This window comes from Leucopleurus acutus (assembly GCF_964270905.1).
Source record: "Leucopleurus acutus genome assembly, chromosome: 13".
Lineage (NCBI taxonomy): Eukaryota > Metazoa > Chordata > Mammalia > Artiodactyla > Delphinidae > Leucopleurus > Leucopleurus acutus.
Genome location: NC_139155.1, coordinates 89,401,194 through 89,417,529, shown reverse-complemented (window position 1 = coordinate 89,417,529; position 16,336 = coordinate 89,401,194). Strand labels below are relative to the sequence as shown.

The window sequence follows — 16,336 nt, the reverse complement described above, 5'->3', positions numbered from 1 at the left end:
CTCAAGGCTGTACGCGGAGCGGCGGGGGGCGAGGGGTGGCATGAGACAGGCACCTGCGGCTTTCTGCGGCTGCCCGATGGCCACACTGATTCCAGCAACATTCATGGGCAGCGTCGTGACGCCCGGCGAGGAGACCACGGCTGCGGGCACCGACACCACCGGAGGCTTCGCCAGTGCCACCTGGGCCGGCTGGGGCGCCGGGGCCTGCATCTGCCCTTGAGCCTGCAGCTGTGAAGTGGGGACCCGGGTCTAGACAGTGAAAACAATGGGAGAGTCCAGAGACGTTCAGCATTCCACACGTCTGCAGACGTTTCCCCACCAGCGGTCAGGTGGTGAGAAACTGACACATTCACAAAGGTGCCGCGTGGCGGTCAGCTAATGGAAAACAGCTCACTGTGGGCCGCCTATGTGCCCTGACCGTCACCAGCGGACACAGGGAGCAGGGCTCGGCGGCCCCCGGACGCCCGGGCGCACTGCTGCTCAGATGCGCTCCTGTCCCACAGCAAGCGTCTCTGCCTCCTGCATCTCAGAGCCTGACAGCACCCCACTCCTGCCACACTTCCTACGCTCGTCTCCTATCCCTCAGCGGCCACGGAAGATCAGCCCGAAATTACGACCTCGGCCTCCCACCAAGGGCCACCCTCGGTCTCCACCTCCTGCGACTTGCTTATCACTCGGCTACCAAGCACTTTTTTCCTTAAGTTATATTTTTTAAAAGGAAAATGGAAATAGATCCGTTTTTCTACATACAAAAACTCAGACTACCTAAGAAAATACGAGGAAGTAAAAATCAGCCATAGCCCTAAGGTGCCCACATGTGAATGTGGAAACGACACCCAGCCCACCAGACCTCGTCCTTATCTGTGCGGCTTGCCGGGAAAGTGTGTAAAGTGGGATGAGTTCTAGGTATCTGTAAGCTGACGCTCCTCCTTCTACAACACCCTTTTCCAAAGCTGTGCACGACCCCACTGTGTGCACGCTGTACAGTCTATGTAGTCAACTCCCCAGTAACGGAGATTCAGGTCCCCCTAATGCTCCTGGTGCGAGTCTGTACGTTTACTACTTTGTACTGGTTCTATCACTTCTTTAGGATACAGCAGAAATAGGATCACTGGGTAAAGTAACGGGCATGTTTCTTAGCTCAACTGACTACCACCCCCTCCGGGGGAGCCGGCTCCTGCTGGCAAGCCCTCCGCCCGAGGCCTGGGCTGCCTGAGGCGGGCCATCATGCACGATTACCACTCGGCTCGTTTGAACTGGCATTTTCTCGTGAACACAGGTAACACCAAGCTTGCTTTCACAGTTTTTATCCACTTCTATCCCCTCTTACAGACTTAAATGTGGAGTGAAGCACACGGGAAGCAGAGCCTGGGCCCCCAGAGCCCCAGATCACAGCTGTGCTGTGGGTGACAAGCTATAAGATCTGGGTAAGTTCTGAAGGTGTATGCCTTGGTTTCTGCACCTGCAAAATGGAGCTAGCATCACAGCACCCACTCCTGCCTCAGCACCAATCGGGTGACAGGCGGAGAGCCTACGGCGGCACCTGACCCAGAGCAGGAGCCCTAACGCTAGCCGTCGCCAGTGCCAGAAAGGGAGCCGCCCGCGCTGGGCACTGGTCTGCCTGATGTGACAGCATCTGGGCTCCAGGACACCCCCTCGACATGTGCCGAATGTAGCTGGCGTTCCCAGACACCCCCTTCACCACACCGTCGTCCCCTCCTTCAGAAACCTTCGATGCCTCTCTGGGCCTGCAGAGCACCGCGACCCGAGTCTGGCTCTGGGGCCTCACTCGCCCCTCCACCTCCCCTCTGCTCTGACCGCACGGGGCTCGTGCCTGGCCTCTGCCCCAGCAGCACCGGGACACCTTCCAGGGGCCACACCTCGCCCTCCCGTCGCCCCCCCACGTAAAGCCTGCTCTCCCTCCGTGGTCGGGCTCGCTCCCCACCCCACCCCCAGCCTCTCAGGCGACACCGACATTCTGGAAAGCGTGACTGTGTAAACGTCTCCCGCGTGCTGTTTCACCCTCTCCGAGGAGAACTTAAGTTCCTGGGGGAACGACCGTGCCTTTACTTGTCACTCCGCCATAATACCTGCAAGGGCCTGAGCGAGCAACAACGGTTCACTTAAAACGTAAGAAGACGCTGCTCTGGAAAAACAAGCGTATCGACCGAACTTACGAGCCGGGCCACCTGGAGGTTGGCCACGGTGGTGCCCGTGAGCAGGGCGCCGGGCCTCGGGGCCGTGACCGTGGTGAGCTGGGGGCTCTGCTGCTGCGTGGGCTGCGGGGGCTGCACCTGCACTTGTGCCGTTGGCTGCGGGGGCCCCGGCGGGGCCTGTGCTGGGGGCGCCTGCTGGGGCAGCTGCAGTTTCTGCTTCTGCATTTTGATCAGGTGTTCCTAAAACCCAGATAAAGTAATCTTTTCATCAACGTCAACTGTATTCCATTTCGTATATATCTTGGTTTTAAGTTACTGTTCTACTACCCGTTCAATGTCGAAGTAAACAGTTGCTGACGTGCAGTATGCAAACCATCCTCCAGGCCTTGCCAACATTTTTTAAATGTTCCCTTTACCACTGATGAAAACTAGCAACAGTGATTCTCACAGATTAGCAAATGCACAGCAAAATTCCTGGGTTCTTATCGCTTACAAGCAAGGCGATTCGAATCTGTGGTACCACCCCAAATCGTTAAGTCTTAAAATTGTAGTCGCTCTTGAAGTTCTACAAGGTACCGTAAGGTAAGCACGAGCTCTAAATTTTGTACTCCAACTGTCTCCAAATGAAAGTTTAATTGGTAAATAAACCCATGTCTTTAAAAGAAGTCAAAATATCAAGATAAAGATAGCTCAGGAAATATTTTAGGGGATAAAAATGTTTTAAGGAAATTTATATTGAGTTATTCACGACCCTCCGATCTCGTTCAAGGTGCTGAAAAAGAAAAGGACTTTGCCGCTGGTTTAGGAGAGGGAAGGGAAGGGAGTAACAGGACCAGGCAAGCGAGCCGGTGCGTGGGGCTCTGAGCAGCTGCAAGAGGGGAGCAGGGGCAACTGAAGGCCCCGCCGCCTTAGAGCGCGAGGAGCATTGGGTGGGGGGAAGGAAAGGCTGTGGGGCGGGAGGACCCTAACTCAGCGCTGTCTGCTGGTCGCCAGCTTCGGCAGTGACGGACACGTTCTGGAGCTGGGCTGTCCAATGTGGCGGGCACAGCCATGTGTGGCCTTGCGCCCTTGAGCTGTGGCTGGTGTGATGGAGGACGGAACGCCTCGTTTCCCTGGCGCGCATTCGGGTGCCTCCGGGACGAAGAAGTCTCAGCTGGTGCTCGCACGTCCTCACCGCCCTCCAGCGCCCTCGTCCCCTCTGTCACCCGCAAGGGGCAGGCCCGAGGTCAGGTACTTACTGTGGCAGGCCCGACAGCGCGCTGGCATTCTGAAGTACCATCTTGCGTTTATTACGCGTTTTTCTGGTTACTTTCTGTGTTGAGTACTAATGCTTTTCCACTTGTGGCAGGAATATAGCATCTCCTTTTAAAATGAACGTGTTTACTTATGTAACAGCACAGGTCGTGCACAGACTGGCAAGATTCAGGGGCATCAGCACCGCATGAGAGAAACGACACCGCACATGAGCTACTCCTCAGGAAGCCAAGCTCCACCACCTCGTCTCCTAAGGCTGTCGAGGGACGCTTGGCACTGACATTTTCTCAGGTTGGGAAGAGAGGACAGAGCGCAAGCAAGCGAGTGGGAAGGTCCATCCGGAAACGGGGTTGAGGCCTCAGCGAGCTGTGAACAAGCTGGCCGCGGGGCCACGGAAGCGGCCCTGTGTGCAAAGTGACTTCTAAAGACAACACAAACACACTTCCCACATAAAGACGATGGCGGACTGTGCAAAACACACTCTGAATCACATGACACACCAAGGCATCATCACACAGTGTGTGCGTTCGGTTTTCTAGAGGACGCTCACCGGAGTCAACTTGCCCACCGCCTTGATCTGCGCCGGCGCCTGGGCCTGGCCCTGCATCTGCGGGACCTGCACCTGCGAGGCCTGCTGCTGCTGCTGCTGCTGCCGCAGGAGCTGGAAGTGCGCGGGAGTGATGGTTTTCCCCGGAAGCTGGACCCCTGTGGCTGAAGAGGTCGTCTGGTGAGACTGCGGCCCCGCACACGCGTGCAAGCCTGAGCCCGGAGGGACCTGAAGAGCGGGACAGGCCACACAGGAAACCAACCCTGCCTTTACCTTGGGACACTTGAGTCACCAAAGACCGGGTCGGGGTCTGCACCGGGGTCAGGCTGGTAGTGACCACAGCCGAGGCCGTCACCGAGGTGACCGCTCGAACACCCTGAGTCGGTGCCAGGGACACCATGTCGGACGTGGCCGTGGCGGGGGACCCAACTGCTCGAGGCTGGGTGTGGACCACCTGGGCAGGAGCAGAGCCTCCCGAGGTCTGGAAAAGGCGAAGAGAAGCAAAGTGTCAGGCTGCTGCGCAATGTTCAAGACTCTTTATAGCCGTCGGGTGAAGAGAGAAGGGCACCAAACGCTAAACCCTAGAAAATGAAGTACATTCCAGGTTCTGGCCTTTTGACAGATTGCTAAGAGACCGTTTCCCTTGTGAACTCAAAGCCTGTGCCTAGGGCTAGCACGGATGGGTCGCTCGCAGAAGGGAAGATCACGACGCTGCCGCCCCCAGTCTAAAACACTGCCCGTCCCCGTCCCACTGTCCTCACTCAAAAGACCTTTTGGTCCCAGGAACCATCTAGATGCCCGTGTTCATCCCCCGGAAACATACAGGCCCCTAACCCCCCACAGCCATCCCCAGGCAGGTGCGGAGGCTGCAGCCCTGGACCCGCGCGGCGTCTCGACTTGGCCTCGCTGTGTCCTCGTCCCTTGGCGCCACGGCCGCCGCAGCCCCTCAGCGGACTGGGCCCAGCTCCACCGAGTCCGCCTCTGAAAGCACGCTGAAATGTGGCGCTGGCCCCTGCGGGTCCCCTTGGTGCAGACGGTCATTATGTTTTCCTGTTTAGTTTGTCCCTAATCTTACATTTCATTACCTATTTGAATCCAAATCCAGTATCTTATTCTGTGCTTTCTAGTCAACTCACCTGTTCCGTATTTCTTTAATCATCTTTCTTGCCTTCCTGCACATTACTTTCTTCTCATCCCACTTTCCCCTCCCAAAGTTTGGAAGCTATACTCTATTCTTATTCTTTTGATGGCTTGTCTAAAAATTGTATCAAGAACTTACAAAAGTCTAATCCATAATTTCACACTTTTCCTGAACAATAAAGGGATTCTGGAACGTTTCAACATCCCTAGCCCTGCTCACGTCATTGCATCGTGTATGTCATGTCTGCCTTTGTTGACCCTACAGTAAGTTACTGCTGTTCGCAAAGTCCGTTTGCACCTCAATTAGTTCATGTAGGCGAGATCTATAGGGAATTCTCTTAGGCTTTGTTTGGAAATGTTTGTTCTTCAAGGTATTTTCAGGGCTGGCAGTTATACTCTCAGACTACAATGAAGATGCCATTCCATTCCAGGAGCTGGTTCCTGGCTTCATTACCACCGCTGAGAAGTAAGCAGCTGTACCTCTGAAGGCAACCTGACTTTTTCAGGCTGTTTTGAAGACCTCCTTGTCGTTGGCATTATGTAAGCGTGGAGTCCTTTTCATCATCCCTGACCGGGGTTAGTTGAGCTTTGGTGTATACGGATCAGTGTCATCAGTCAGTTCTGGGAAACTCTTACATCTTCACATACTATCTCTGCTCAACTTTCTCTCTGTCTGGAACTCTGATTAACCTCTGATTACATCCTCTCACTCAATCTTCCGTGGCTTTAAATTCTCTTCCGTACTTCCATCTGCTGTCTCCCTGTGCTGCATTCGGGATAACTTCTTCTGATTTATCTTCCAGTTCACTAACTCTCTCTTCAGCTGTGTGGAAAGTGACATTAAGCCAGATTATAAGACGTTTATTTTCAATGCTGGTAACCATACTTTTCATTTCTTAAAGTTCTCTATATTCTTTTAAGTATAGTTTCCTGGTTTTTACAGACATTCGCAAGCTTCTCTTTTATTTCTTTAAAATAGAAAGTATAACCGTTTTATCATCTATGCCTGCTAACCCCCACCATCTCAAGTCTTTAAGGATCTGCCCAGTGTCTGTTGCTTCTGTTGGTTCTCACTCATGGTGCCTTCTTTCCGTGTGTTTGGTTATCTTCTATTATATGCGGCTCATTATACCTGGAAATCACTGTGGACATTCTAAGAAGTCCAGGTTGAAGGCACATTCCTCCAGAGACTCTGCATTCGATTCTGGCCACTTACCCAGGAACACTGCTCATCCAGGTCTGCGTCACATGATCTGAGGGGCTTTGGGAGCCCTTTTGGGGAGCCATCAACGTGAGCTGCAAACTGACAACTGACTTGGGGCTAGAGCTCCACAGGAAGAGCCCCCGCCCCACCCTCTGCTCAGCATGATGGATTTTACTTCCGGTTCACCCTGCCCTAAGGACTTAGCCATTTGGGGGCCTGTCTCAAGGCATCAATGCCTCCTTTTAGACTCTCCACCTGGGTGAGTCGAGCCTTGGGCTTGAACGGGGGGTCCCCCTCTGAGAAGGTGAAGTGTACTCCAAGGCGGACACAGGGCACCCTGTGTATCTCTCTGGGTTGCCTCTTCCCTTAGATTTTGGCCCAATAATTATTTACTCTTTTGTCAGCTCCTTGAAATTTTGAAGAGGATATTTAAAAATTTTATCCAATAATTTCAGTTCTTTTCATTAGGAGAGTGGTATAAATAACTTAACTCACCTTATCACCAGAAACAGAAGTCCTTTCCCGCACTACTGAAACAGCTTTCTCTCTAACCTTTTCTGCAATGATCTACTCTACACATAAAACATCACATGAATTTCCCTAAAACACACCTCTGCTCAAAGATTTTCAAGGGCTCCCCATCGCCTGGTGAATGGAACCCACATTCTTCAGCCTGAAATCCAAACACCATGACAGCCCAGGCTCACTGTCACACAAGACCAAGCACGCGCAGCCGCTCAAGAACCTGTGAGAGGTTGTGGGAGCCACCGCTTCTCTGCTAATGCATCTTGTGCTCCGTCCAAACAGAACTGCTTGCTGTGCCCAGTATACACCATTCACTTTCCCACCACTGAACCTTTGCTTGTACGACTTGCCCTGCCTTCCAAAGAGCCATTTTGGTAGATGACATCTTCCTATTCTGTGGAAGCCCAATGCTCCCTTCTCCAGAAAACCTCCCTGTTATCTGTACCTCTTTTAGGTGCGGCCACAGGACTGACTGTAAGAACCCCATGAAAGCGAGCCGTGTGTTTGAGTCCTACTTCTAGCCCCACATCACCAGGGAGAGTATCTTGTCTGTAAGAGCTGTTCAAAAAATACATTGTGGATAAATTGCTTTATCTTTTAAAAATATGACTACAGAAATAGGTCTTTTCAAAATAAAATACCAAGTGCAATGATTTGGGCTTGCCACCCTCACGGAAGTAGTGACACTGGTCATAGGAAATGATCCTAATGCCACAGGCTAACTAATAGCTTCTGTATTCAGTGAACTGGCTGAGTGTAAAGTGGTTACTACAAAGTGGAAAGAAAAATGAATGAAATAATCCAAAGTCACATTCTAGAAAAACTGTTTTCATATTCACTCTACTGCTTAGAGTATTCTAATTTTTGAAACCCAATTTACTGAGGTGTAACTCACGTACAGTAAAATTCACCTGTTTCAGGAATACAGTTCTGTGAATTTTTATAAATGTATGAGGCCGAGTAGCCACCAGATAGATACAGAACATATTCTGTTTTCCGTCCGTAAAGCCTTGCCTTTTCCATGTGGTTTAAATGGAAACACACACACACGAAGGCTTTCAAAACTCCTATCAGCCAGCACAATGCCACTGAGATCTGCCGTGCAGCCGCACGTGCCAGCAGTCTCCTGCCCCGCTGGGCAGTGCCAGATGGGCCGGGTGCACCATCTTCCCTTCTGCTCACCTGCTCAAGGACATTTGGGCTGTTCCCTTATGTCGTAATTATGAACACAGCCACTAAACACATTCACGCTCAGGTTTTTTTGTGCAGACGTGTTTTCATTTCTCTTGGGAGAAAACCTAGGAGTGGAACTGATAGGCTGGAGAGTAGGTGTACGTTTAATTTTGTAAGAAATAAACTGTCTTCCAGACTGACTGCTAAGGTTCTGCATTCCCATCAGCAATGAGGATTCCAGTTGCTCTGCATCCTCACCAGCATTTGATACTGCCAGGGTTTTCTTTTCTTAAAGCCATTCTCAGAGATGTGTAGCAGTAGCAGATCACTGTAGCTTAATTTACATCTCCCTAATGACTAACAATGTTGAACATCTTTTCCTATTTATTTGCTATCCACATGGTGTGTGTGTGTGTGTGTGTATATATATATCTCCATATGTATCTTCCATGGTGAAGTAACTGCTCAAATCTTTTGTCCATTAAAAAAAAATTTTTTGTCCACTTTTAAAAGTTGTTTGTTTTCTTATTGATTGAAAACATCTCTGTATAATCTAAGTACCAGTCTTTTACCAGATATGCTCTTCAAATATTTTCCGTGCCTTGCTTTTCACTTTATTAACAGCATCTTCCAAAGAACAGAAGTTCTTAATTTGATGAAGCCTCATTTATTTTTTTTCATAATTTGTAGGCTTTTGGTATCCTAGGAAATCTTTGCCTAAAACCAAGCAAAGATGTTCTATGTTTTTTTCTAGAAATTTTATAGTTTTGGGTTTTACATCTGGGCCCATGATCCACTTTGAGTGACTTTTCATATACAGTATTAGTAACAGTTCAAAGTTCATTCGGCTCTGAACGTTTCCCCAGTTCCTCCAGCACCATTTGTTGAAAAGACTGCCCTTTCTCCATTGAAATCCCTCGGCACTCTTTTTTTTCTTTTAAAATTTTATTTATTTCTGGCTGTGTTAGGTCTTCATTGCTGTGCGCGGGCTTTCTCTAGTCGCGGGGAGCGGGGGCTGCTCTTCGTTGCGGTGTGCAGGCTTCTTGTTGCGGTGGCTTCTCTTGCGGAGCATGGGCTCTAGGCGCGCGGGCTTCAGTAGTTGTGGCTCACGGGCTCTAGAGAGCTGGCTCAGTAATTGTGGTGCACGGGCTTAGTTGCTCCGCGGCACATGGGATCTTCCCGGACCAGGGCTCAAACCTGTGTCCCCTGCATTGGCAGGCAGATTCTTAACCACTGTGCCACCAGGGAAGCCCCTCTTTTTTTTAAAGAGTTCTCCTCTCTATTTTTAATTAATTAATTAATTAATGGCTGCGTTGGGTCTTCGTTGCTGCATGCGGGCTTTCTCTAGTTGCGATGAGCGGGGGCTACTACTCTTCGTTGCGGTGCGCGGCCTTCTCATTGCGGTGGCTTCTCTTGTTGGGGAGCACGGGCTCTAGGGGCGCAGGCTCAGTAGCTGTGGCACGTGGGCTCAGTAGTTGTGGCTCACGGGCTCTAGAGCATAGGCTCGGTAGTTGTGGCGCACGGGCTTAGTTGCTCTGCAGCATGTGGGATCTTTCTGGACCAGGGCTTGAACCAGTGTCCCCTGCATTGGCAGGCGGATTCTTAACCACTGCACCACCAGGGAAGTCCCTCCCTGCACTAAGAGTCCCGCCCGGCACTTTTAGTAAAAATTAATCAACTATGTACATATGGGTCTATTTCTGGACTCTCCATCCTACTCCATGGATCTATGTGTCCATCCTTTTCCCAACACCACACTGTCTGGTTCACTACCAACAACACCTTCATAGGAAACACATTCCTCAGAACCCAACAGGGACATCACTCTATTTGCCAAAGCACTGCTGACTTTGAAGCAGCTTCTCACTCAGGGCACATGCTGTGTTTAGATCTGTGACTAAACTGCAACTCAGGATTTAAATGTAAACTCCTTTATTTCCGTCATTTATTTTTGTTTTCTACGGTGACACCACAGACGGCAGGTGCGTCCAGGTGAGCGCCCTGTCTCCTTCTGGTTACATGCTCAGAGGTCTTGTGGCTCTGCGTCTCTCCCTCTGCCCACATCTGGCCCCTTCCTGCTTCCCACGCATGGGCCTAGACACCCATAAACACACTGCCCCGCCTTGTGCCCGGTTGTGCAACAGCGCCATGTCCACACACACGGGCAAACCTGCCGCTGCGGCATGTGGGCACCCTGTCCGTGGAGCTGGAGACGTGCCCTTGCACCCCCTCCCTCCTCCTGGAACCACGGTGGGAGATTTCAACACACTCTCTCCCAGAAAGCACACGTGGAAACCATCCTCTGCACCCCTCAATGTCCTCAGTATTTTATGAAACGCAAACTAGATCAGGACTTTCTGTACCAATGGAATAGAATTTTTTTTAAGAAGCCAACAGCTACTGCAGCGTCCTGGGTCATGCATGCCACCAAAAGCACCCAGGATCAGGGACAACTCACAGTCAAGGCTCCAGGTGCCACGGGTGAAGCGAGGCGCTTGTTAATAGACTGGAAGGTGGCAGCGGGGACGCCGGCGATGGTGTTCACGATCACATTTCCGCTCACTGTGCCTGAGGGGAGAGGACACGAGGTAGGAGAGCAGGAAAAAACTCACCTCCAATCGTGGCACCTCGCCCGTGAGACTTCTTACCCGCGGGCATGCTTGTCCCTGTGACGGATGTCTTGATGGCTCCTGCCTGCTGAAAAAAGAAAATCATTTGAATTTCAGGTCAAGCTCCGCCCTGCGTAAACACTCCAAAGCCTTCCCCCTCATCAGGATCAAATCCAAACCCTTGGTCACGGTTACTCGGCCCGCATGGCTGACTTCAGGCCCGTCCCCCCACCTCCTCCCACAGTGCTGAGTCTGTCCCTCAGTCACCAGGCTCCGGCCACACTGACCCTTCTGAGCCCCACGGTCTGCCAAGTTCAGGGCCCCTGTGCTGGCTGTTTTCCATTCTTTTCTGACTGACTAATGTCACTTGGCCACAGCCCAGGGGTCAGCCCTGCAGAAGGTCTCTTCCTGACGACCCAGCACTGTTCTCCTGGGCAGGGAGCAGCCCTCACACCAGGCAGGTACTTAGTTTTCTGAACAACGAAGGACGGAGCTGCCAAGTGCACATCGAACGCCACTGCGGCAAATGTAACAAAGAACACGGGGCGGAAATGACCCCATACAACAAGACCGTCCCGCGCTGGGCAGCAGTGCTTCCCCACGTGGGACTCTAACGTGTCACCAGGCACACACAGAGAGGGAACGCGGCAGGGCACAGCGGCGACAGCGCAGGGTGCGTAAGATCGACACATTGCCTTTCTTTCTTTATGCATTTCACCACCTTCCTCTCACGGGCACTGAAGATGCACACGCGTGTGCACAGCTCTGGGGGAAAGTGGGGCAGGGTGGGGAGAGGGAAGTCTGCACTAACAGTACCTGCTCTTCGAGTCTGTAGGGACAAGAGAGGGCGACCTCTTCACGCTTCACAAAACCCTAATTCCACACCTCCCGCTCACCTCCACCTAGAAGAACGGTCTCGTCTCCCACATCGCTGCCCAGTTAACCCAGCCCAGAGGGCGGAGCTGACCCAGCACCGGAGAGACGGGGTGAGGCATGCGCTTCCTTGAGGGGGAGACTGGGGGAGACTGGGCTGGCCTCCCACTTCCTCTGGGAGGAAGGTCCGCGGGCTGGAAGCCACAGGACCCTGGACAGGGGCGCGCTGGAGCTGACCGCTGTGTGCCTTCTCACCAGCACTGCAGCGCTGCCCACCGTCGTGATCGCAGGGGGCGCCTTCGGCGGGGGCGGTGTGGGCTGTGCCGGGGGCTGCGCCTGGGCCTGGGGCTGGACGGCGGGCGGCCCCGCAGGCTGCTGGCTGCCGGCGGACGGGGGCTGGGGCAGCGGTGGGGGCGGCTGCTGCGGTGGCGGTGGCTGCGGCTGCGGCGGCGGCGGCGGTGGTGGCGGCGGCTGTGCCACGGGCGGCTGCTGCGCCTTCTGCTGGTCGGCCAGCGCCTACGGGGCAGGAGGGAATGGAGCCGTGTGGAGGAGCTGGCCCGGGGGGGGGGGACCCCTGGCCCCTGGCCCCCTCTCGCGGCCCTCCCGCCACCCCCTGTACCACACACACCTTTTTTTCCTTGGCGATGCGCTCCGCCCGGAGGGATGCGACCTGAATAGGAGGCAGGGGTTTGTCGTAGTTGATTCCACTAAAGACAAGGGAAAAACGAGAAATAAACTGCGAGTTCTAAGTAGACAAATGCGCTAGAAATCCAAAGTCCTCATTTCCCACGACGCCGAGTGCCGGGACGCCAAGGCCGGGGCCCGAGTGGCTCGGCCCTGGAGAGGACAGGCTGCCAGTCTGCCCCAGACAACGGCGGCTCCCACTCCCTCGCAACAAGGACCACCTGCCAGAGGTGGGCCCGGGCCCGGTCCCCTGCAGCAGCGGCACTCGGCACGGCGCCTGGATACCACGCGTCCCCGAACACGTGGGGCAAGAAAGCCCCTCGGTGCCGTGCTCCTCACTGGAAACCAACGCCCCCGCCCCCAAAGCCAGGCCTGCCCCCGCCTGCACTGAGCGCCAGCCCTCGCCCCGCGGAGAGCAGCCGGCCACCCGCCCAGTGCCGTGAGCGGCCCACAGCCCTCCGCAGCCTCTCACAGAACCCTTGCTTCCAGGGGCTCCTGGGCTGACGGTCACCTACCAGCCTTGAGTCCTGCTGCAGGGAGGCTGGCTCTGCCCTCGTGTGCCGCCTCTGCATTTCGGGGCGGCGCAGGTGCCGCTGCTGCGCCTGTCTGGCCCCTCTGGACACCAGCCCTCCCGCGTCATGTGCCCTAGCTCACGCAGTGCATCCTCTCCCATTCTCTGACCTCGCCCACGTCAGTCCACTCAGTCCCCCGACCCCTCGAGGAACTCCTGCAACCCACCCTGCCGCCCCCATATTCGCATGCTGGCCCCCCTCACCCCGTGTCTCTCCATCACGCCTGGTGGTAAAGCCACAGCCTCAGTGCACTCCCCACTCTGTCTGCCCCAGGCCTCCACCACTGGGGGGAATTCAACCGCTGGGCGTGGCGACGGTCCAGCCGCCGCAGCGGTCCCCGCTCCACATCCAGCTCCCTCCCGGGACACACGGCCTGGCCTCCCACTGCTTACAGACCCTGACCCTGGCCACTACCTAGAGACAACCCCTCGGCCCACCTGGCCTGCATGTGGCCAAGGCCAGCCCGGCTCCACCCTCATCCTGTCCGCCAACCTCTCCCACCGGCGCCAGACACACAAAAACAAAACCGAGCCACCGAGATGCCTCCAGGTCTGCGTCCACCTTGCAGCCGCCCTCCAGGTCACTCCGATCGGCCTCACGCCACCCCTGCTTCCGCCCAAACTGCGGGCCACCCCTGCGCTGCCCTGCTCCCCGCCGCGGGGGCACCATCCCTAGACCTCCTCCCTCGCATCCTGCACGCCAGCCTTCTATTCGCCCACCCTGCCCTCCGTGCCTTCCCACCCGCCGGCCCTCACTCGGAGGAACAAGTGTCCCTTCTCGCACCCGCCCCGTTCTCCCCAGCTCAGCCAGGCTAGGTTCTGTTCCCCTTCAGGATGAATCCTTGCCCTCCGTAAGGATTACTCAGAGTCTGTGTCTTGTGCGAGAGAAACAGGAGGGCAGGACTGGGCCCGCCTCGTTCACTGCTGAACCCCGGCCTGGCCTGTTTTTCTCGTTAAGAAAACCAATTAATGAAATCATCATCAATTCGATCAATACACACATACGGAACATGTGCTCTGCGCCTCTAGCCTCTAGAACCCCTACGTCCACAGAGCTCATGCAAGATGCTGAAGGAGTCAAGTAAAAATGCAAAGACGATCCGCTCCAGGAAGAAACACAGAGAGGGGCTGGGGCGCGAGTACCAACGAGGAGAAGATGACGTGTGAGGGAGGGCCTGGCGGGGGGCCGACGGGTCCAGACAGACGGTCCCAGATGGAGCGACCCGCAAGGCCGAGCCAGCCGCCAGGCGGAGGAGCAGGCTGTGGAGGCCGGGGTGCACGGAGCGGGAGGGCAGCGCAGGCCTTGGTCCTTGGTGTGGCCGGGGGGCCCTCAGCAGGCACAGGCCCGTGTCAGGTGGTATCTGCAAAACCTACCTGGTGACGAGGAAGGCTTGAGCCAGAGGAGCAACTGGGCTCCGTCTGAACATGTGTTTTTTCCCGATATTTTATTAGAAAGAGGCAAACATGCAGGAAGTTGCAGGGATTTTATAGCAAACGCCCACGTGCCGAGCAACTCAGACCGTACAGTTCTCTTTCCCTCTGTCCGCTCTCTCACACCTACCCATCTCTCTACCCAGCAACCCAGTCATTTTTCTTCCTTTGCAAAATTTCAAGGCAAGAACACTCACCCCAGGTCTTGCCTGGTGGCGCAGTGGTTGAGAATCCGCCTGCCAACGCAGGGGACATGGGTTCGAGCCCTGGTCCGGGAAGATCCCACATGCCGCGGAGCAACTAAGCCCGTGCGCCACAACTGCTGAACCTGTGCTCTAGAGCCCGCGAGCCACAACTGCTGAGGCTGCATGCTGCAACTACAGAAGCCCATGCGCCTAGAGCCCGTGCTCCACAACAAGAGAAACCACCGCAACGAGAAGCCCACGCACCGCAGCTAGAGAAAGCCCACGCGCAGCAACAAAGACCCAACGGAGCTATAAATAAATAAATAAATAAATAAATAAATAAATAAATAAATAAATAAATAAATAAATAAATAAAATAAAAAGAACACTCACCCCCACCCCCAACCCCGGTCAACTGCGTACATTTCTAGGGCGGGGCCAAGCAGACGTATGCCAGCTGAGAGGCGGCACAGCCGCTGTGACACTGTCAGACCGCAGGCAGGACACCCCATCCTGTGAACGGGGACACGAGTGTGCCCGGCCCGCCTCACCTCGACACCACCCCCAGCTGATGCCTGGACACGCCATTCGCACAACAATTCACTGAACTTGTAGGGTTTAAGAAGACATTAAAATGAAATCATTTCAAACGATGAAAACTGTGTCACACATACAGAAATACCTTTCTGCCAACACGGAAGCGTGCTTGGGGTTTTTCTGAAAGGGATTCATGCCAAGCCTGTAACACACAGAGAGAGGATTACTGAAGGGAGGACGATGCACTGAAGAAGGAAGGGAAGGCCAAGGACACACGGAGCCCCGACCCCACGGAGCCCCCGGCCCCCCGGAGCCGGTGCAGGGGCGCGGGCGCGTACAGAGGCTTGATGGGGGGGCTCCTCTTGCCCGCAGTCATCTTCATCAGGTCAAAGTGGCTCGTGTACAGCTGGGTGTGCGTGGCGTTCTCGTCCTGAGCGTACATCTGGCCCGTGCGCAGAGGACGGTTGTTCTTACTCTGAAACAGGATTGGGGGGGGGGGGGCACAGCAGGGTCAGACGCCGACCCTGCGAACAGGGTCCCTGACTGGGAGGTCTAACGTGCAATCCCCGGCTTAAACAATGAGTCCCTTCTTCCCACCCTTCTCTCTGAGACTCAACACAGATGGATCAGCAATGACATAGTGGCCATCGTCCACCGACCACAAACACACTCCCCGGCCTGGGCTACGCCTTCCCGCCCGTCCCGCCGCCAGCTTGGCAGACAGCAGTGAGGCCGAGTGGCCAGGCTGACACAGCCAGCGGCCCGCAGCCAGCGCGCCTTCACCCTGGTCGGCCCCGGGGCACCAAGCGGCGGCTGTCCCCCAGTTTGGAGACAACTGTTTTTAGAAAAATGAAAACCAAGATTCGTTAAAGCGTGCTTATAGAAACAAAATAAGTAATTTCCATGAATTAGGAACCCAGGAGCAAACTTCATCAAAGCCCAGGATGCCTGCCGCTGCCACGCATGCCCTGGCCCGTCCCAGGCAGGAGACGTGGTCATCGCTCCCACTCTATGACTGGGCGCCGGCCACAGGTACACGCCAGCCCGACGCCGCGTGCCGAGGCTTTCTGCATGGAGGCCACAGACACCCTCCTGAGGACAGGCGAGGAGCTGAGAGGCAGCAAGGCGGGGACAGAGCAGATGGAGAAATGGAAAGAGACAAATGCAGCTCAAGGGAGACGAGAAAAGGCAGCGCCCTGGAGACTTCCTCAGCAGCCACGCGGACTCGAGGGGCCTGGCTGCCCCACAGGTGGCCTCCTGATGACAGACACCACGTACTCGGCTGTTCTGCACTCAGAGTCTCTTATGCCCGCGGCTGGGACCAGAGCGTCTAGCGCCTGTCAAGCCGCTGCAGTGGCCAAGGCCCCGGGAAAGCACAGTGATGCACGAAGCGGGAGGCACCGACAGGCCCTCCTTCGACGAAGCTAACAGCACAGAGCCGTGCCCG

General features: G+C 54.9%; 1 protein-coding gene across 1 annotated transcript in view; it reads right to left on the bottom strand.

Annotated features, from left to right (window-relative positions):
- EP400 (E1A binding protein p400) overlaps positions 1-16,336 on the bottom strand; it is a 98,514-nt gene that overhangs the window by 10,888 nt on the left and 71,290 nt on the right. Inside the window, exons 39-48 of the mRNA XM_082852952.1 lie at positions 15,228-15,364; positions 15,035-15,091; positions 12,110-12,188; positions 11,737-11,997; positions 10,648-10,693; positions 10,458-10,567; positions 4,231-4,438; positions 3,961-4,121; positions 2,178-2,396; positions 54-249 (exon numbers count right to left, since the gene is read on the bottom strand). Coding sequence (XP_082709078.1) covers positions 54-249; positions 2,178-2,396; positions 3,961-4,121; positions 4,231-4,438; positions 10,458-10,567; positions 10,648-10,693; positions 11,737-11,997; positions 12,110-12,188; positions 15,035-15,091; positions 15,228-15,364 — 1,474 coding nt within the window. The remainder of the gene's footprint in view (positions 1-53; positions 250-2,177; positions 2,397-3,960; positions 4,122-4,230; positions 4,439-10,457; positions 10,568-10,647; positions 10,694-11,736; positions 11,998-12,109; positions 12,189-15,034; positions 15,092-15,227; positions 15,365-16,336) is intronic.